This window comes from Anguilla anguilla, chromosome 12, assembly GCF_013347855.1.
Source record: "Anguilla anguilla isolate fAngAng1 chromosome 12, fAngAng1.pri, whole genome shotgun sequence".
Classification (NCBI taxonomy): domain Eukaryota; kingdom Metazoa; phylum Chordata; class Actinopteri; order Anguilliformes; family Anguillidae; genus Anguilla; species Anguilla anguilla.
This window is the reverse complement of record NC_049212.1, coordinates 42,805,094-42,827,292: the sequence shown is the minus strand read 5'-3', so window position 1 is coordinate 42,827,292 and position 22,199 is coordinate 42,805,094. Positions and strand designations below refer to the sequence as shown.

The window sequence follows — 22,199 nt, the reverse complement described above, 5'->3', positions numbered from 1 at the left end:
TGCACCGCCAGGTGAAATGTATCCTGGGAAATCTACAGAACATCGAAAAAGAATCAGCCAAAATTTTAATGGCTTTTATTCTGTTTCACACGGGGGAGGGAAGGTGTTTTTCAGAAAGATTTCTCAAATTTTAGTTTCTGCATTTTTGCCAAAGTTTTTATTCTTTTCAGTTGCAGTAACAGTTTGGCCTTCAGACACGTGCCCAAGGGCGGGGGGGGGGCGGGGGGTCAGGTGGGGGTGTGTTTGGGGTGGAGTAAACACAAAAACAAACACGCACACATACACGCACACACACACTCTCACACACACACACACTCACACACATACTCATGGGCTAGCCTGTATAAGTAAGCCCAGCACCCCTGAACCGTATGAATTTTACATTTTTACAGAAATGACTTGTGAGGACCTGCCCCTTTGTCCCTTCTTTTTCTTCTGGGAGTAATAAAATGCGTTTTTAGTGCACAGAAAACTGGCCCATTGAGAGTGCGGAATTAGATTAGCCTCCGTTTTGCCTGCATTAAGCTCGTACAACACAATTTGTTGCTCATCCTGGAATTTAATCTCACATCTCACGTTTCCTTTACCGTCGCTGCGAGGCCCCTGACCTGCTCGGCTCTGTATTATACCGATGAATTGTTCTTTCTAAAGAGTAATAGGAAATCAGTAAGAAACAGCAAACTAGCCCACTGTAAGAGATAAATCTAATTGTGGCTGCTGCTTTATTGAATCTAAATTGCACCCGCTTGGCCTGTGCGCTCCGTGCAGGCCATCAATCTCACGGCTGATAATGGAGGCTGCGGGATTGCACCTGATGTTTGCATTATTAAATTGTGCTCTAATGAGCCGGGCTGATCGGGCCGGGCCGGGATCGTCTGAATCAGACATTAGCGCTGTTCTGTGGGCCCCGACGCTGTAACACGGGTAATCAGGACTGGATTTGAGCGGCAGCTCCGCTACGCTGTGCCCCGGCAGCCGGTGCGGAGTGGAGCGCAGATGAAGGGGCGGTCTTTCGCGCTTTTCCCACGCTCCACTTTATCGCCCAAGTCCATCACACGACTCCCAGCCGCCGATCGCCCCAGAAACACAGCTCCGTGTGTGTGCATGCGTGCGTGTGTGTGTGTGTGCTTGCGTGTGTGTGTGCATGCATGTGTGTGTGTGCATGCGTGCGTGTGTGTGTGCATGCATGTGTGTGTGTGTGTGTGCATGCGTGCGTGCATGCATGTGTGTGTGTGCATGCATGTGTGTGTGTGCATGCGCGTGTGTGTGTGCATGCGTGCGTGTGTGTGTGCATGCATGTGTGTGTGCTTGCGTGTGTGCATGTGTGTGTGTGTGCTTGTGTGCGTGCTTGCGTGCGTGTGCATGTGTGTGTGCGTGTGTGCGTGCATGTGTGTGTGCTTGCGTGTGTGCATGCATGTGTGTGTGCTTGTGTACGTGCGTGTGTGTGTGTGCATGCACATGTGTGTGCTTGTGTGCGTGCGTGTGTGTGTGTGCATGCATGCCTGTGTGTGTGTGCGTGTTGTTGTGTGCACCCAGGACACGCGTGTGAGTCCACGTTATCCCTGTGAGTGACAGAAATAACAATGCGCTTATGTAATTAAGTAGTGTCTGCGTTCATGCCAAAGCCGGTGTGGAGTGTGTGTGGGGGTGGACTGACAGAGAGGCACGGGGATGTGTGAGGGGGGGAGTTTGATTTGTGTGATGGCCTGGAGCAGGAGACTGCGGAGAAGCTGGGGGGGGGGGGGGGTTAAAAAAAGAAAAGAAAAAATTGAGATCTATTACAAGCCGCAGTGTGTCTGAGTCCCGGTAAATACAGCTGAAGTGAGTGAGTGGAGATTAAGCCATTTAGATTCACTGTGCCCAACACTGAACCAGCCCGCACATCAGAGTCACTGTGCCCAACACTGAACCAGCCCGCACATCAGAGTCACTGTGCCCAATACTGAACCAGCCTGCACATCAGTCACTGTGCCCAACACTGACCCAGCCTGCACATCAGAGTCACTGTACCCAACACTGACCCAGCCTGCACTTCAGAGTCACTGTGCCCAACACTGACCCAGCCTGCACATCAGAGTCACTGTGGCCAACACTGACCCCACTGACCCAGCCTGCACATCAGAGTCACTGTGCCCAACACTGACCCAGCCTGTACATCAGAGTCACTGTGCCCAACACTGACCCAGCCTGCACATCAGAGTCACTGTGCCCAACACTGACCCAGCCTGCACATCAGAGTCACTGTGCCCAACACTGACCCAGCCTGCACTTCAGAGTCACTGTGCCCAACACTGACCCAGCCTGCACATCAGAGTCACTGTGGCCAACACTGACCCCACTGACCCAGCCTGCACATCAGAGTCACTGTGCCCAACACTGACCCAGCCTGCACATCAGAGTCACTGTGCCCAACACTGACCCAGCCTGCACATCAGAGTCACTGTGCCCAACACTGACCCAGCCTGCACATCAGAGTCACTGTGCCCAACACTGACCCAGCCTGCACTTCAGAGTCACTGTGCCCAACACTGACCCAGCCTGCACATCAGAGTCACTGTGCCCAACACTGACCCAGCCTGCACATCACAGTCACTGTGCCCAACACTGACCCAGCCTGCACATCAGAGTCACTGTGGCCAACACTGACCCAGCCTGCACATCAGAGTCACTGTGCCCAACACTGACCCAGCCTGCACATCAGAGTCACTGTACCCAACACTGACCCAGCCTGCACATCAGAGTCACTGTGCCCAACACTGAACCAGCCCGCACATCAGAGTCACTGTGCCCAATACTGAACCTGCCCGCACATCAGAGTCACTGTACCCAACACTGACCCAGCCTGCACATCAGAGTCACTGTGCCCAACACTGACCCCACTGACCCAGCCTGCACATCAGAGTCACTGTGCCCAACACTGACCCAGCCTGCACATCAGAGTCACTGTGCCCAACACTGACCCAGCCTGCACATCAGAGTCACTGTGCTCAACACTGACCCAGCCTGCACATCAGAGTCACTGTGCCCAACACTGACCCCACTGACCCAGCCTGCACATCAGAGTCACTGTGCCCAACACTGACCCAGCTTGCACATCAGAGTCACTGTGCCCAACACTGACCCAGCCTGCACATCAGAGTCACTGTGCCCAACACTGACCCAGCCTGCACATCAGAGTCACTGTGCCCAACACTGACCCAGCCTGCACATCACAGTCACTGTGCCCAACACTGACCCAGCCTGCACTTCAGAGTCACTGTGCCCAACACTGACCCAGCCTGCACATCAGAGTCACTGTGCCCAACACTGACCCAGCCTGCACATCACAGTCACTGTGCCCAACACTGACCCAGCCTGCACATCAGAGTCACTGTGGCCAACACTGACCCAGCCTGCACATCAGAGTCACTGTGCCCAACACTGACCCAGCCCGCACATCAGAGTCACTGTGCCCAACACTGACCCCACTGACCCAGCCTGCACATCAGAGTCACTGTGCCCAACACTGACCCCACTGACCCAGCCTGCACATCACAGTCACTGTGCCCAACACTGACCCAGCCTGCACATCAGAGTCACTGTGCCCAACACTGACCCAGCCTGCACATCACAGTCACTGTGCCCAACACTGACCCAGCCTGCACATCACAGTCACTGTGCCCAACACTGACCCAGCCTGCACATCAGAGTCACTGTGCCCAACACTGACCCAGCCCGCACATCAGAGTCACTGTGCCCAACACTGACCCCACTGACCCAGCCTGCACATCAGAGTCACTGTGCCCAACACTGACCCAGCCTGCACATCAGAGTCACTGTGCCCAACACTGAACCAGCCCGCACATCAGAGTCACTGTGCCCAACACTGACCCAGCCTGCACATCAGAGTCACTGTGCCCAACACTGACCCAGCCTGCACATCAGAGTCACTGTACCCAACACTGACCCAGCCTGCACATCAGAGTCACTGTGCCCAACACTGACCCAGCCTGCACATCAAAGTCACTGTGCCCAACACTGACCCAGCCTGCACATCAGAGTCACTGTGCCCAACACTGACCCAGCCTGCACATCAGAGTCACTGTGCCCAACACTGAACCAGCCCGCACATCAGAGTCACTGTGCCCAACACTGACCCAGCCTGCACATCAGAGTCACTGTGCCCAACACTGACCCAGCCTGCACATCAGAGTCACTGTACCCAACACTGACCCAGCCTGCACATCAGAGTCACTGTACCCAACACTGACCCAGCCTGCACATCAGAGTCACTGTGCCCAACACTGACCCAGCCTGCACATCAGAGTCACTGTGCCCAACACTGACCCAGCCTGCACATCAGAGTCACTGTGCCCAACACTGACCCAGCCTGCACATCAGAGCTAACCAGCTACGGTTAGAGTGTGACTGGTACAATTACGCACAACACATGCACTCACACACACACACACACACACACATGCTTGCAAGCAGATACACCCTCAGATACAAACACACACACACACTCAGACACGCACACACATAAACATGCTTGCAGGCAGACTCAGATACACACACACACAAAGTCTTGCGTGCTCACACACACTCAGATACACACACTTCCTGTTTACATGTGGAGATGGATGCAGTAGGTTTCTCGGTCTCATTTGAAACTTTAAGCTCATTAAATATAACATTATTACAGGCTCAGTTCCACTCACTCATCTGTTAGTAGAAGAGCAATAAAGCAAAATGGCTCCTTGGAGACATTAATGCTTTAGAATAAATGATGTGCTAGAACAGAGATTTAATTAATTTACAGGGTATATTGATAGTCCCTCCATACTTTGCGCTGCATTTTTTAATCTTGGTTTAATGTCTTCATTATTTGGAGAAAAGCAGGAAAGAGAAACAGAACTGAATCAACACTGTTGCCGAAAGGTGTGTGCGCTTAGAGGTTTCTGTGTGCATTTCTTTAAGCATTTAATTATGCTAACGATAACTGCATTCTGAAGAGGAATCTGCCATAGCAGAGAACAGTGTAGCTGCGTTACATGTGCGTGCACACACTCAAGCTCACACACACACACACACACACACACACACACACTCACTCAAGCTCACACGCGCACGCGCACACACACACACACACACACACACACACATGCGCACACACACACACACTCAAGCTCTCGCACGCACACACACACTCACACACACACACACTCTCACACACACACACACACACACACACACACACACACACACTCACACACACACAAGCACACACACACACTCTCACACACACACACACACACACACACACACTCACTCACTCATATTAATGCACCCTTTCAGGCACTCATTCCGGTGTGAAATGCTAGGTGCATGATGCTAGGCCGTTAATGGAACAGTTATATAATAATATTCATAATTAGTTTTATTTATGTAGCGCTTTTATCACACTCAAAGCACTTTACAGCATGCGAGTGAGCATGTGCAAAACAGCCAACTTAAACAGAACAAAACAGAAATTCCAATAGGACAGAGAAACAAATGAAATGACATCACAGAAGCAAGCGGCTGTGGGGAGGAGGTTAGAGGCTGGGTCTGTTTGTCTGGTTACGTTTTTTCTTATAGTGTTAATAAAGGGAAGTAAAAAAGTAAAAAATCCCTTTCTCTCTCTCCCTCCATCCCTCTCTCTTTTTCAGCCAAAACGGATGAGGTGCTGAAAGCCAAGGAAAAGAAGGAGGAGGAAGCTCGGAAAAAGAAGGAGGAAGGTGAGTGTGTGAATGAGTGAGAGTGTGAACAAGTGAGTGTGTGAATGAGTGAGAGTGTGCCAGCGAGTGTGAGTGTGCCAGCGAGTGTGAGTGTGCCAGCGAGTGTGAGTGTGAACGAGTGAGAGTGTGCCAGCGAGTGTGAGTGTGCCAGCGAGTGAGAGTGTGCCAGCGAGTGTGAGTGTGAACGAGTGAGAGTGTGTGAACGAGTGAGTGTGTGTGAACGAGTGTGAGTGTGAACGAGTGTGAGTGTGCCAGCGAGTGTGAGTGTGAACGAGTGAGAGTGTGAACGAGTGAGTGTGTGTGAACGAGTGTGAGTGTGAACGAGTGTGAGTGTGTGAACGAGTGAGAGTGTGAACGAGTGTGAGTGTGCCAGCGAGTGTGAGTGTGAGTGTGTGAGCGAGTGAGAGTGTGAACGAGTGAGTGTGCCAGCGAGTGTGAGTGTGAGTGTGTGAGCGAGTGTGAGTGTGTGAACGAGTGAGAGTGTGTGAACCCACCCCTAATGCCAGCCTGTTTGCTCTTACTGACCCAGGATCAGTGTATGTACCCACCCCTAATGCCAGCCTGTTTGCTCTTACTGACCCAGGATCAGTGTATGTACCCACCCCTAATGCCAGCCTGTTTGCTCTTACTGACCCAGGATCAGTGTATGGACCCACCCCTAATGCCAGCCTGTTTGCTCTTACTGACCCAGGATCAGTGTATGTACCCACCCCTAATGCCAGCCTGTTTGCTCTTACTGACCCAGGATCAGTGTGTGGACCCACCCCTAATGCCAGCCTGTTTGCTCTTACTGACCCAGGATCAGTGTGTGGACCCACCCCTAATGCCAGCCTGTTTGCTCTTACTGACCCAGGATCAGTGTATGGACCCACCCCTAATGCCAGCCTGTTTGCTCTTACTGACCCAGGATCAGTGTATGGACCCACCCCTAATGCCAGCCTGTTTGCTCTTACTGACCCAGGATCAGTGTATGGACCCACCCCTAATGCCAGCCTGTTTGCTCTTACTGGCCCAGGGTCAGTGTGGGGTATCAGCACTGGGGTATCAGAACACTGGGGTATCAGAGCCCTGGGGTATCAGAGCCTTGTGATATGTGAACACGGGTGCCAAACGTGCACTTTACTCATGCGCTGAACACACACTGAACATGCTCTGATCATACACTGAACACACACTGAACACGCTCTGAACACACACTGAACACACACTGAACACACACTGAACACGCTCTGATCACACACTGAACACACACTGAACACGCTCTGAACACACGCTGAACACACGCTGAACACACACTGAACACACACTGAACATGCACTGAACACACACTGAACACGCTCTGAACACACGCTGAACACACACTGAACACACACTGAACACACACTGAACATGCACTGAACACGCTCTGAACACACGCTGAACACACACTGAACACACACTGAACACACACTGAACACACACTGAACACACACTGAACACACACTGAACATGCACTGAACACACGCTGAACACACTCTGAACACGCGCTGAACACGCGCTGAACACGCATGCTTAATTAGCATTTCTCCATTAGTAAGGAATCAGGCATTTTGGATTTCTGAAAACTACTTGACCTTTAAAGTTGAGTGACCTTTTCTGAGATAAAAGACAGGCTAGCAAAATTTAATTAGCTTGGCGAACCCACTTTATTCTTGCAGTCGACGGAAGAAATTGTTTAAGTCTCTGTCCCTCTCTCTCTCACCCTGCACTCTCTCTCTCGCTGTCTTTCTCTCTCCCTCTCTCTCTCCACATTCTCTCTCATGCTGTCTCTCTCTCTCTTCCCCTCTCTCTCTCTCTCTCTCTCTGTCTCTCTCTCCCCCCTCTTTCTGAGAAAGAATATACTGGTGGCTGCAGGCTGCATTGTTGAGTTCCCCTGTAAGGTTATTTCTGAAACAGAGTTGCACCCCTAACCCTAACCCTGTGTCTTTCATCCTGAGCCCAGCGTTTCTCTGGGTTTGTGGTACTGGGGGGGGTCAGCCAGGGAAGCTTCAGCACAGAGCTCAGCTTCAGTGTAGAGTTCAGCTTCTGCACAGAGCTCAGCTTCAGTGTAGAGTTCAGCTTCTGCACAGAGCTCAGCTTCAGTGTAGAGTTCAGCTTCTGCACAGAGCTCAGCTTCTGCACAGAGCTCAGCTTCAGTGTAGAGTTCAGCTTCTGCACAGAGCTCAGCTTCAGTGTAGAGTTCAGCTTCTGCACAGAGCTCAGCTTCAGTGTAGAGTTCAGCTTCTGCACAGAGCTCAGCTTCAGTGTAGAGTTCAGCTTCTGCTGCTCTCACCTGCCTGTCTGCTGAGATCTCAGTATTACATCATTTTATTTGCTTAATTACAGTCTGCAGATTATTCATCCGTATTAATATTAATATTTCTGTATGCTTCGGCAATATTTACAAATGTTTTTCCTGTAATATAGTGATGTAGTGTAGTAGCTTAAATTTAAATTGGAATTTTGAGAGAGAGAGAAAGAAGAGGGAGGGACAGAGGGAGAGAAGGAGAGAGATGGAGCAAGGAAGGGTGGAGGCAATGTCCCAAGAGCAATGCAGCTGAAGAGAGTGAAAGGGAGAATTTGGGCAGAGGGGTGTGGGGGTGTGGGGGGGTGTGGGGGCCAGGCAGTCTCGGTGGAGTTGGGGTGGGTGGGGGGGTGTGGGGGCCAGGCAGTCTCGGGGGAGTTGGGGTGGGTGGGGGGCGGTCTCTTGGGGGGGGGGGCGGGGGCAGAAGGAGGAGAGGAGAGGAGGGAGCTCAGGCTTGTACACACAGAGCGCCCCCCATACCCCCCCCCCCGCCCAGAGCGCCCCCCCATACCCCCCCTGATCAACCCCCCCACACACAGAGCGCCCCCCATACCCCCCCGCACAGAGCCCCCCCCATAACCCCCCCCAGAGCACCCCCCCATACCCCCCCCGATCAACCCCCCCCCCGCACAGAGCGCCCCCCCATACCCCCCCCATCCCGCACAGAGCCTCCCCCATACCCCCCCGCACAGAGCGCCCCCCCCATACCCCCCCCCAGAGCGCCCCCCCTCCCTGCACAGAGCGCCCCCCCCTACCCCCCCCCATCCCGCACAGAGCCTCCCCCATACCCCCCCGCACAGAGCGCCCCCCCATACCCCCCCCCCAGAGCGCCCCCCCTCCCTGCACAGAGCGCCCCCCCATCAACCCCCCCCCGCACAGAGCGCCCCCCCATACCCCCCCCCCCCCCCCGCCCAGAGCGCCCCCCCATACCCCCCCGCCCTGCATGGGTGACCCCCCCTCACCCCACCACCCCGCATGGGCAACCCCCCCTCACCCCCACCCCCCATGGGTAATCATTTCAGAAGGTGGGGGGAGTCAGGTGCTCTTTTGTGTGCAGAGATCAGCAGTGTGCTTCATTAAGGCTGTTCACTGCCCCTCTTTGTGCTGGCAGTGTGTGAAGGGGGCCGGCCGTGGAGACTGAGCGTCAAACACACATTAACCCCCCGTCCCACCCTGGCACAGGGGCGACTGTGTCCCCCACCCTGTCCCTGTGCATCCCCCACTCGTCCCACCCCGGCACAGGGGCGACTGTGTCCCCCACCCTGTCCCTGTGCATCCCTCACTCGTCCCACCCTGGCTCTGGGGCGACTGTGTCCCCCGTCTTCAGTGCCTGTTTTTGTGGCTTGTGCTGGGAAAATGCTGCTCTGTGTGTGCATATCCACACATCTCTTATTCAAATCGCTTTTAATGCTCTTAACCTTTTTATATCATTTTGAAAGGTTGATTTGCCTTAGCAGTGTTCCAGCAGCCTGGACCCATAAACCTCATCCTCTGCTCTGCTGCGGACCAGAGGCAGAAATTTTAAATAATCACAATTTTCCCTAGATAGACAGGATGGTCGTTTTTCTTTTTTGATTTTAATTACTGTGTGTCAGGGAGGTCACAGGTTTGGTGTATACCTGTTTGTGTGTCTGTTCTGGAATTATGTGACCATTAAATATTCAGACGGGTGCCCCCTCCTCCCGAATCCATTTGCACCTCATCACGGTTTAACTAGCTCTGTTGTCAATCACGGCAGAACCCTTAAACAGCGCGTGTCGGGATTAGATTTCTGGCCTCGCGTTTAGAGTGCGCGAGCGCGACGGAAAGGCGTCAGAGATAGAAGCGAAAATAACGTACAAGCCAACAGAAATGATATTTTCCCGGAGCTGGAGAGACTAGGCGCGGGTAAAAAGGACAAAGCGTTTAATTTTCTCTGTCCTTAATTAGGGCTTCGGTTAGCTTTGCTTCCATTTACATCCGTTTAGCCGTATTTACATTAACCATTTTATAATAACGGTGTAAAGTGCAATGAGATATTTTGATGAAATTCCAATTTAATGTTAATTCTGTGCATAAATTATGTGCTTTAGATTTTAAATAAATCAATTATTACCGAGGAAAAAAACTGGAAACCATCTTATTAGCCGCCACTTTCTAAATGAAGTAAACGGGTAAATTCCTGCGAGTGGCCGGCTGTCGCGCACGCCCGTGCTGAGGTCTTACTTATATGTTCATCGTACTCTGTATTATTTTCCTTTGTCTAAAATATCTTGCATATGATTATGAGAAGCAGTTTATCACTGTATGCCTGTATATCGTCTCTTTAAGTTACCGCTTATCAAAGAAAATAAACGCGTGGAATCAGAAGAAAGGGGAGCGAAAGGATTGGACATTGATGCTAAATGTAATCTGCCTAGAAATCAAATTATTTGACCTCCGAGCTCAACAATACAAACTCCTGCCGGACTGCTGTTAAATATTTAGCACTCTCCTGTCATGAATACAAATGGTGCACAAATTAGAATCTACAGGAGTCTGACCCCGGAACCAGACCGGGGAGCGGGGGCTCGCGCCGCTTTAAGTGTTTTAATTACCGCAGTTCCCAGCGCTTCTTGAAGGACAAGCACAGAAATTCAGCACCTGGTAAACATCACTTGTCCTGTCTCTCTAATCGAGCGGTATTAACTCAAAGTACCAGATGTTTTATTATCATTTTAAGCCTCCCTACAAGAAGGGAGAGCGACGTAAAAACTAAACCGTTAAGCGTTTTAAAACACAGTCCGCGTGGGCGGTGAGAATGTACAAGCAGCAGCCTATGAGGGAGTGGGACGCTGTTTTAACGGTTTATCGTTTGAATGGTCGTGCTCATCTTGATACTGTAGGTTCACATTTCTGTAATGCTTCATAATATTACATATTATAGAATGTCATTATATATTAAACTGTATGTTGACATTTCCGAAATGCAAGGTTGGACTCATTTTTTGATTTCTCATCAAAAAATCTCGTATTCCTCTCTCTCTCTCTCTCACACACACACACACACACACATATATATAGTGTGCGTGTGTGTGTGTGTGTGTGTGTGTGTGTGTGTGTGAATTTGCGTGGCAAAAAAATTTGATTATATTCTTGAAAAATGTTTTTTTTTATTTTTTAAATTATATTCTGCCTAAGAAACCGAGGGTGATTTTATCAAAAGGAAATGCAGTTTGCATCCATTTCAGGGTTTCAGTAAAGCGGAGACATCTTACGCGTGTACATGTTGGGGCTCAGCGATGATGTTTTTTATTGATTTGTTGTATTATTGAGTATGTTTATGGATGCACATTTTACGGCATATTGCACTGACATAATTTGGAGCGCTGCTGACATGTTTATGTGCGCGCGCCCAAAACTTATGAATTGAGTGCGGCTCCGGCGCGGCGCGGCGCGGGAAAGTGCTTTAAGGTGACGGGAAACCGGTCAGAAAATTAAATTACCCATGCAGCGCTCCGTGTCCTCTTTTCCCACTTAAACACGCGCTTTATTAAAATGTACACGGTGCATGCATTTTCTACAGGTTTGATTTAAGCCGATAGATTTGCTGGTTTTTTATCGTTACATTTGTATGTTGATTGAAATGTTGTCTCCTTTTTTTCTGACACCCCCTCCCACTCCTGTGGTTACCCCACGTTGAAATGATTAGTTATGCCTAGCTTGTAAGCAGTGAATCAGAGTTATGTACCCCCGGGAAATAAATTTGGCAGAAAATCAGTGTGTGAAGATTTAATTATCACTCGGAGACCTTTCTCTCTCTGGCCCAGTGATCCGGAAACTCCGCGCGCTGCAGCCAGATCTGCGCGGACGCCAGCCTTCTCCTCCCAATTTGTTCATCCGCGCAGTGATAAGCCAAGCAATTACTGCTTTATTGATTTTTCATCACCGCAAATTTAAAGTTGATTTTTTTCCCTTGAAAAGGCTTGGAGGGTGATTAAGTCCCCCACCCCTTCCCCCTCCCTCCTCCCTGCTCGTTTAGTAAGAGAAGCAGCATGGCAGAATCCAATAACCCCGGGTCGACCTCTGTTGTCGGTGGATAATGTGCTGTCTCTCCTACCCGTGCCGCTCGTGTTTAAAAAAAAAAAAAAAAACAGCGATATGATAGGTGCTGCGAAATGAGCACAGATATCAGCGGGACACTTTAATTTGTTTCCTTTATATGAACCGGCAGCGCGCGGAACATGATCTTTCCGAGAGGAGCGCGCGCAGGTGTCGGGTGCGATGGAGACTGAATATTCTCACCGCGGCCGTGTTCACTCTGCTCACTTTTAACAAGCAACCGCTGCTAAATAAATATAGAAAGCTATTTTTTATTTCACTAAAGCGCCGATTATTTCATCACTGTGCGCATGCGCAAAATTATGCTTAATTATTCAGTCACGATGAAGTGGGCGTGTACGTGCTCGTTTGCAGGTTGGTCTGTCACGTGAAGGTTCCTGTCATTGTAGACCTACAGTGTCTTGTCCAGACAAGTGACAAATCCACTCCGGTTGGAAACCGAGGAGCCATTATGCTTCATTCAGAACAGTTGTTTGCTGTAATGAGTAATCTGAGCAATTAGGACAATGCCATTACCCCGCTGTAAACATTTACAATCACATTTAGGCAGTAATTACCTTCCTAAAGCTGCTTTATTAGCCAGGCAGGCCTGCAGGCTGCGCCGCAGTCTGTGTTTTAATAGGCCCGTCAGACACAGAGACAAGCCAGGTTACTCAGACCATCATTCAGTCCCTTTCTGCTCCTGCCCTTAAATAATACTGCATGCGTGCTTCCCCAAATGCGCGCTTCCCCATACGTGTCCTTCCCCAAACCCTCAGACGCGTCTGAATTATATAACAAGAGGGGCGCTGTCCAATGACCGACAGACAGTGTAGACATGACTGGAGAGGTGTGCGTGTGTGTAGGCTGTGTAGGTGTGTGTGTGCGTGTGTGTATGTGAGTGAGTGAGTGTGTGTGTGTGTGGTAGAGCTGCTGACAGAGGGCTCTCCTGTGTACGGGTCACATGACCCCATTTCCGTGTGGAACCCCCCCCAGCTCGCGTCCCCGCTGCTTATCTGTCCCGCTCAAACTGAGGTCACGGCGGGGCTGAGGTGGGTCTTCAAATAACGTTTATAAAATGATTTGCCCAATATTAACTTTTACTGGGAGCACTGACACCAGTGACAGCGTGCAGCCCTGTGGCCGTTTCTCTCACAGGGGACTACTTCACTAAAAAATGCAATGAAAATTCTGTTTCTTCTTTTTCATAATAATAATAATAATAGTAACAACAACAATGCGAAGAACAGATATTATTATTATTATTGTGATAATAATACTAACAACAACAACAATATGAAAAAGAACAAATCGTTATTATTATTAATATTATTATCATGAATTAGCGCTGAGTGTGGGCAGGGGATTGGGTGGGTGGATGCTAGCTGTTAGGCCTGTTTTATTTCTGCATGCTCGTCTGCTGCTCTGCTCGTACACAAATGTGTTTATAACGTTTCGCCTTATAATGAGCTTCCTGTTCGCATATGCTAATCAAACTTTAAGCCACATCTGTGACTTTCCTCAGCAAACTTGTCAGCCTAATTAAAATACAAGCTGGAATATGCACAGGTGTGACTGCAGTTATTAATTAACTCCGGTAGTCTGTGAATTCTATCCCTACAACAATCAATAGAGTAACAATTAACTGCTGACACTGCGGAAACAATGGGGATCCTCTAGTTGACGCTAAGCTAAAGTGATTTTCTAGCTGTTCACTCAATTAAAATAGCCTTTGTTCCATATTTTGTGCAGTAATGTATTGTCAGGGAGGCAGTGCACTGGGCTGTTAATACAGTGTGGTTATAAGCCTGTTCCTGTCTGTGTGTCTTTATGCAGTGTGGTTATGAGCCTGTGCAGTGTGGTTATGAGCCTGTGCAGTGTGGTTATGAACCTGTGCAGTGTGGTTATGAGCCTGTGCAGTGTGGTTATGAACCTGTGCAGTGTGGTTATGAGCCTGTGCAGTACGGTTATGAGCCTGTGCAGTGTGGTTATGAACCTGTGTAGTGTGGTTATGAGCCTGTGCAGTGTGGTTATGAACCTGTGCAGTGTGGTTATGAGCCTGTGCTAGTTTAAAGAGGTGATGCTGACCTGTGCAGATGGAAAAGCTCACGGTCATAGTCAGCAGCTGGGGGTCCTGGGGGGGGGGGGTGCTGGTCCAGGCCCCCACCTGGGTGGTATCTGTATGGCCCCCCAAGCGCTGGATTGTTATCGATGTGTAAAGTTCATAAGTACGCTAGGGGGTATGCAAGGCAGGGGTGCATGTTTGGGGGGTCCATCTTAGGTCAGGTTTCACTGTGGGAAAGGAGCCGTGGGTGTGTGTGTGTGTGTGAGAGAGAGAGAGAGGCTGACTCCTGTGTGGGAGGGACTCAGTCACACCTCATTAGGCTGGTCCAGTGGTCCTGGGGTGGGGGGGGGGGGTGTGTCAGGGTGGGGCTGCTCCACATGTGACTCTGATGAGGTGTAACTCAAGTGCAGTTAAAGGGAAGTGTCTCCCAGCCAATCAGAAGCACCTTCAGCCTTATGTAAAAAATAAAAGAGTGTGAGTGAATCTCTCCTGAGCTGCTGTGGGGTGGTTTGTGGGTTAGTTTAGTACACTGTGTTTATTATTTACCTGCTCTGCTCTCGGGCTGGCTGTGGAAGGCCTGCAGGAGGAGTCCTTCCCTGAGCAGCGTGCGCCTGCGTCTGACTCCAGCATCGCTCCCCGTGCAAAAGTTTCTCTCTGGTTTTTTGTGTGTATAGGTGTAGTCAGAGCAGTGCTCTCTCTGTGAGTGTCGCAGTGTTTCAGGTGTTAGGCTGATTCTTGTCGCAGTGTTTCAGGTGTTAGGCTGATTCTTGTCGCAGTGTTTCAGGTGTTAGGCTGATTCTTGTCGCAGTGTTTCAGGTGTTAGGCTGATTCTTGTCGCAGTGTTTTCAGGTGTTAGGCTGACTCTTGTTGCAGTGTTTCAGGTGTCAGGGTGATTCTTGTCGCAGTGTTTTCAGGTGTTAGGCTGACTCTTGTTGCAGTGTTTCAGGTGTCAGGGTGATTCTTGTCGCGGTGTTTCAGGTGTTAGGCTGATTCTTGTCGAAGTGTTTCAGGTGTCAGGCTGACTCTTGTTGCAGTGTTTCAGGTGTCAGGGTGATTCTTGTCGCGGTGTTTCAGGTGTCAGGGTGATTCTTGTCGCAGTGTTTCAGGTGTTAGGCTGACTCTTGTTGCAGTGTTTCAGGTGTCAGGGTGATTCTTGTCGCGGTGTTTCAGGTGTCAGGCTGATTCTTGTCGAAGTGTTTCAGGTGTTAGGCTGATTCTTGTTGCAGTGTTTCAGGTGTTAGGCTGTTTTGTGTCGCAGTGTTTCAGGTGTCAGGGTTTTCTCCAGGTGCGCTGGTGGTGTCCGTATCGATCCTGGCGGATAAGTGATGTCATCCTGGGGGCTCCTCTCATGAGTGATGTTAGCGGCGGCCATCTTGAGCAGCGGTTCAATTTCGGTGAAGTCACACTCCCAGCTTCCTCTTCCTCAATAAGGTAGAGTGCAGGCTGAGCTGGTGCTTTAGTGTATTAAAATGCACGGGGGTTATTGGAGGTCAGGGGGGCTGTGCTTCATCACAGAGACCCCCCACTGCAGGCCAGCCTCACACCAGCACCCCTTCCCCTGCTCCAAGAGCTTAGCACTTTCAGGGGTGAGGGGTTCCCCTGCTCCAAGAGCTCAGCGCATTCAGGGGTGAGGGGTTCCCCTGCTCCAAGAGCTCAGCGCATTCAGGGGTGAGGGGTTCCCCTGCTCCAAGAGCTCAGCGCATTCAGGGGTGAGGGGTTCCCCTACTCCAAATGCTCAGCGCATTCAGGGGTGAGGGGTTCCCCTGCTCCAAGAGCTCAACGCTTTCAGGGGTGAAGGCTTCCCCTACTCCAAATGCTCAGCGCATTCAGGGGTGAGGGGTTCCCCTGCTCCAAGAGCTCAACGCTTTCAGGGGTGAAGGCTTCCCCTACTTTGAGAGCTCACCGCGTTAAGGGGTTGAGGGGTGTGGGTGGGGGCCACTGTGTGGGTTCTTTATCAGTGGGGGAGGAGTTGGGGGGGGGGGGGGTAGATGAAGTTAAAAGGTAAAAACAACAAAATCAATGAGCATCCAGACGGAGTTGAGTGATGTCATTGAGTGGGAGGGTCAGAGGGGAGCCAGCCCATCAGTAAATCTGTCCTGCTCCCAATTACATCATCTTTATTTTAATCACCTCCATCAATTAAGGAATTAGTTGTCTGGGTGATTTCTCTAATTACTGAGTTATTTATAAAAGATCTGCTGACCTGTTCAGTGTGCTAGACTGCCCCAACAAATGCACACACACACACACACACACACACACACACACACACACACACACACACACACACACACACAAACATACACACAGACACACACACACACACGCACGCACACATACATGCACGCACACAAACGTACACACAGACACGCGCACACACACACACATGCACACACATGCACACACATACACGCATGCACACACACAAACGTACACACAGACACACGCACACACACGAACATACACACTGACACGCACACACACACACACACACACGCACATGCACATGCACACGCATGCACACACACTGAAACATACACACAGACACGCACGCACACACACACACACACACAGATGTTTGATTGTGTTGTATGTTGTTAACTGTAGTGTAGTTAAATGTATGTAATTAGATTATTTCTGTTTTTTGGGCTGTTTCACTGGAGTTGTGGTGATAGCAGATTATCAGAGCAGATAGCTCCTCTCAAGTTTGGAGTGGAGTTATAATAGAGAACATATGAGCATGTATTGAGCAGCAGCTGGAGTGGGGCAGGATGAGGGTGCGGCTGCGTTTGTGAAGTGCCTGTTTTCACCATGGTAACATATGCAGGCTCACTCCACAGGCCTGGCTGAATTTAGAGACTTGTAAGGATGTGTTTTCAGCACCTCATACACACACCTGCACACACGCACGCACCATATGATCATAATACATAATGTTTATTACTACAGTAAGCAGAAGCATTGACTCTCCAGGCGTGTAGTTTGGTAATTACTTAAAATCAAGCCCTTGGGGAAACACACACACATACACGCAAGCACCCAGCATGTTAACCAGCATGCCTCTCCTGATTACCCAGCATGCCTCTCACTATTACCCAGCATGCCTTTCTGAGTCTATGAATGCCGCTCTGTGCTGTACTGTAGTGCTGGGTGTCTGTGAGTGCTGCTCTGTACTGTAGTGTTGGGTGTCTGTGGGTGCTGCTCTGTACTCTAGTGTGGGGTGTCTGTGAGTGCCGCTCTGTGCTGTAGTGTAGTGTTGGGTGTCTGTGAGTGCCACTCTGTGCTGTACTCTAGTGTTGAGTGTCTGTGAGTGCCACTCTGTGCTGTACTGTAGTGCTGGGTGTCTGTGAGTGCCGCTCTGTGCTGTACTGTAGTGTTGGGTGTCTGTGAGTTCAGCTCTGTGTGGTGTACTGTAGTGTTGAGTGTCTGTAAGTGCCGGTCTGTGCTGTACTGTAGTGTTGGGTGTCTGTGAGTTCAGCTTTGTGTGGTGTACTGTAGTGTTGGGTGTCTGTGAGTGCCGGTCTGTGCTGTACTGTAGTGTTGGGTGTCTGTGAGTGCCGATCTGTGCTGTACTGTAGTGTGGGGTGTCTGTGAGTGCCGCTCAGTGCTGTAGTGTTGGGTGTCTGTGAATGCCGCTCTGTGCTGTACTGTAGTGTTGGGTGTCTGTGAGTGCTGCTCTGTGCTGTAGTGTTGGGTGTCTGTGAGTGCCACTCTGTGCTGTACTGTAGTGTTGGGTGTCTGTGAGTGCTACTCTGTGCTGTACTGTAGTGTGGGGTGTCTGTGAGTGCCGCTCTGTGCTGTAGTGTGGGGTGTCTGTGAGTGCCGCTCTGTGCTGTAGTGCTGGGTGTCTGTGAGTGCTGCTCTGTGCTGTAGTGTTGGGTGTCTGTGAGTGCCGCTCTGTACTGTACTGTAGTGTTGGGTGTCTGTGAGTGCCACTCTGTGCTGTACTGTAGTGTGGGGCGGGGTGTGTGTGAGTGCTGCTCTGTGCTGTGCTGTAGTGTTGGGTGTCTGTGAGTGCCACTCTGTGCTGTACTGTAGTGTGGGGCGGGGTGTGTGTGAGTGCTGCTCTGTGCTGTGCTGTAGTGTTGGGTGTCTGTGAGTGCTGCTCTGTGCTGTACTGTAGTGTTGGGTGTCTGTGAGTGCCGCTCTGTGCTGTAGTGTTGGGTGTCTGTGAGTGCTGCTCTGTGCTGTACTGTAGTGTTGGGTGTCTGTGAGTGCTGCTCTGTGCTGTACTGTAGTGTTGGGTGTCTGTGAGTGCTGCTTTGTGCTGTACTGTAGTGTTGGGTGTCTGTGAGTGCCGCTCTGTGCTGTAGTGTGGGGCAGGGTGTGTGTGAGTGATGCTCTGTGCTGTACTGTAGTGTTGGGTGTCTGTGAGTGCCGCTCTGTGCTGTGCTGTAGTGTGGGGTGTCTGTGAGTGCCGCTCTGTGCTGTAGTGTTGGGTGTCTGTGAGTGCCGCTCTGTGCTGTACTGTAGTGTTGGGTGTCTGTGAGTGCCGCTCTGTACTGTAGTGTTGGGTGTCTGTGAGTGCCGCTCTGTGCTGTACTGTAGTGTTGGGTGTCTGTGAGTGCCGCTCTGTGCTGTGCTGTAGTGTGGGGTGTCTGTGAGTGCCGCTCTGTGCTGTAGTGTGGGGCGGGGTGTGTGAGGGCTGGTTTTCTGGGCCCTTTTGTTCCAGACGTCCCCACTAGCTGTGCCAGCGGCGATTCGCTGTTGGCCTTTTCTTCCTCACCAGGGCATCCGCCACTGTTCTCATGTCTGTTTGGAGACTTTTGATTCCTGAACCAGGCTGCCTTCTCAGAACAGAGAGTTTTACCGCCCAAGAATCACACACAGATCGTCTTCTCCACATCAAATCAGACAACAGGGTTTTATTTGTGGGGTGGGGGAGGGGTAGGGGTCCCTCATTCTCCTCCTTGGTAGCAGCTTTTCGGGACCAGAGTGAGATGTGGTTTAATGTCACCTGTTCCCCCCCCCCACCCCACCACCACAGGGATTTCTGAGTCCCTTGTTGATCCAGCTCCCAGATCGCTCCATTATACACCATTAAGCCATTAACAAAAAGAGGTTCATAATGAAGAGTCACCGCCATTATCAGGACCACGGAGGGGGAGGGGGGGGACAGAGTGAGGGGAAGAGACAGAGAGAGATACAGAGTGACAGAGAGAGAGGGAGAGGGAGAGAGAGAGAGACAGAGAGAGGGGGGGAGACAGAGAGAGAGAGAGAGAGAGAGAGAGGTAAAGAAACAGAGAGGGAGACAGACAGAGAGAGGGGGGGAGACAGACAGAGAGAGAGAAAAAAGGAGATAAATTAATTGGGATTGTATTGAAGATTCAAGTGCTGCCCTGTTTGGCCACGCGCGGCTTTGTCTGCTCTTTGTCAGGGCTTATGTTTGTATAATTAATTCATAATTTGCTTCATTATTGAGTGAAGAGCGGAGATCTACCCAGAATTCACCAGGGCAGCTATGACATTTCTTCCTCCACCATGGTACAGCACCAGCAGGGGTTCAGTGAGCTGCAGTGTGGTACAGTCCTGCTGCAGAGTTTATATACTGGCTGCAGTTTGGTACAGTTGCACTACAGAGTTTATATACAGGCTGCAGTGTGGTACAGTCCAGTTCTGCTGCAGAGTTTATATACTGGCTGCAGTTTGGTACAGTTCTGCTGCAGAGTTTATATACAGGCTGCAGTGTGGTACAGTTCTGCTGCAGAGTTTATATACAGGATGCAGTTTGGTACAGTTCTGCTGCAGAGTTTATATACAGGATGCAGTTTGGTACAGTCCTGCTGCAGAGTTTATATACAGGCTGCAGTTTGGTACAGTTCTGCTGCAGAGTTTATATACTGGCTGCAGTGTGGTACACTTCTGCTGCATAGTTTATATACTGGCTGCAGTTTGGTACAGTTCTGCTGCAGAGTTTATATACAGGCTGCAGTGTGGTACAGTCCAGTTGTGCTGCAGAGTTTATATACAGGCTGCAGTGTGGTACAGTCCAGTTGTGCTACAGAGTCTAGATCCAGGCTGCAGGTATGAAAATGACTCCTCTTTTGAGTTTAGATATAGTTGTAGAGTTTGGGGGATGTTTGTTAAGTTCATTGCAGGTTGTCTGCAGGGGATGTGTGTGTGTTTGTGTGTGAGTGTGTATGTATGTATATGCGTGTGCGGTGTGTGTATATGTATGTATGTGAGCGTGAGTGTGTGTGTGTGTGTGTAGAAACCTGTTGGGTGCAGTGGGAGGCCATGTGGGGGGGTGTTTGGGGGTGTTGGGGGGCAGGTGTGGGGCGGTACTGCATCATTAGTCCGGCTCCACCACCTGCTGTGCCAGCGAGCTGCTCCTCTGGGGCTCTCTCCGGACATCTGGCTGCGACTGCTGCCCCCCCCCCCCCCTTGTGTGCCCCCCCCCCCCCCACGCCACCCCCCGCGCCTCCCGAGACAGGCAGAGCCATTAACATTCAGAGCCACTCCCTCACAGCCGCACGCTGATATGTGATTTATTATTTACCCTGTCAAATGTGCGCCTGTACGATCCTGTTCCACTCCCTGTGCAATCCTGTTCTACTCCCTGTGCGATCCTGTTCTATTCCCTGTATAATCCTGTTCCACTCCCTGTGCAATCCTGTTCCACTCCCTGTGTGATCCTGTTCCATGCCCTGCGATCCTATTCCACAACCTGTGTGATCCTGTTCCACTCCGTGTGATCCTGTTCCACTCCCTATGTGATCCTGTTCTACTCCCTGTGCGATCCTGTTCTACTCCCTATGTGATCCTGTTCCACTCCCTGTGTGTTCCTGCTCCACTCCCTGTGTGATCCTGTTCCACTCCCAGTGTGATCCTGTTCCACTCCCTGTGTGTTCCTGTTCCACTCCCTGTGCGATCCTGTTCCACTCCCTGTGCGATCCTGTTCCACTTCCTGTGCGATCCTGTTCCATGCCCTGTGCAATCCTGTTCCACTCCCTGTGTGATCCTGTTTTACTCCCTGTGTGATCCTGTACCACTCCCTGTGTGATCCTGTTCCACTCCGTGTGATTCTGTTCCACTTCCTCTGTGTTCCTGCTCCACTCCCTGTGTGATCCTGTTCCACTCCCAGTGTGATCTTGTTCCACTCCCTGTGTGTTCCTGTTCCACTCCCTGTGCAATCCTGTTCCACTCCGTGCGATCCTGTTCCACGCCCTGTGTGATCCTGTTGCACGCCCTGTGTGATCCTGTTCCACTCCCTGTGTGATTCTGTTCCACTTCCTCTGTGTTCCTGCTCCACTCCCTGTGTGATCCTGTTCCACTCCCAGTGTGATCTTGTTCCACTCCCTGTGTGTTCCCGTTCCACTCCCTGTGTGATCTTGTTACACCTCCTGTGTGTTCCCGTTCCACTCCCTGTGCGATCCTATTCGACTCCCTGTGCGATCCTGTTCCACTCCCTGTGCGATCCTGTTCCACGCCCTGTGCGATCCTGTTCCACTCCCTGTGCGATCCTGTTCCACGCCCTGTGTGATCCTGTTCCACTCCCTGTGCGATCCTGTTCCACTCCCTGTGCGATCCTGTTCCAAGCCCTCTGTGATCCTGTTCCACTCCCTCTGTGATCCTGTTCCACGCCCTCTGTGGTCCTGTTCTACTCCCTCTGTGATCCTGTTCCACTCCCTGTGTGATCCTGTTCCACGCTCGCGTGTGGCCGCCCTGGCCCGTGTCTCTTCGTTAGCGCCTCTGAAAGCCACGCTGGACACTGCGCGGAACCCCACTGCGCTGCCATGGTTACCATCCTGCAGCAGCCAGCCCCCCCAAATCCAGCAGCTGTGGGCGACGGTCACTGGGGTTTGCAGGAGTTTGTGGGGTTGAGTCCTGGATAGCAGCAGGAAAGCTGTTCTGATTGGCTGTAGCTGCAAATGTGTGATTCAGCTGTTAGCACAGAGGGCTGTTAGCATCATTATTGATGTTCTGTTTGCTCTCGTTGTTGTTGTGTGATCTGCATGTTCTCTGATTGGGTTACACAGAAAGCAAGCAGCTA

At 50.9% G+C, this 22,199-nt stretch overlaps 1 protein-coding gene across 1 annotated transcript in view; it reads left to right on the top strand.

Annotated features, from left to right (window-relative positions):
- LOC118210121 (serine/Arginine-related protein 53-like) overlaps positions 1-22,199 on the top strand; it is a 63,405-nt gene that overhangs the window by 27,763 nt on the left and 13,443 nt on the right. Inside the window, exon 2 of the mRNA XM_035386007.1 lies at positions 5,691-5,759. Coding sequence (XP_035241898.1) covers positions 5,691-5,759 — 69 coding nt within the window. The remainder of the gene's footprint in view (positions 1-5,690; positions 5,760-22,199) is intronic.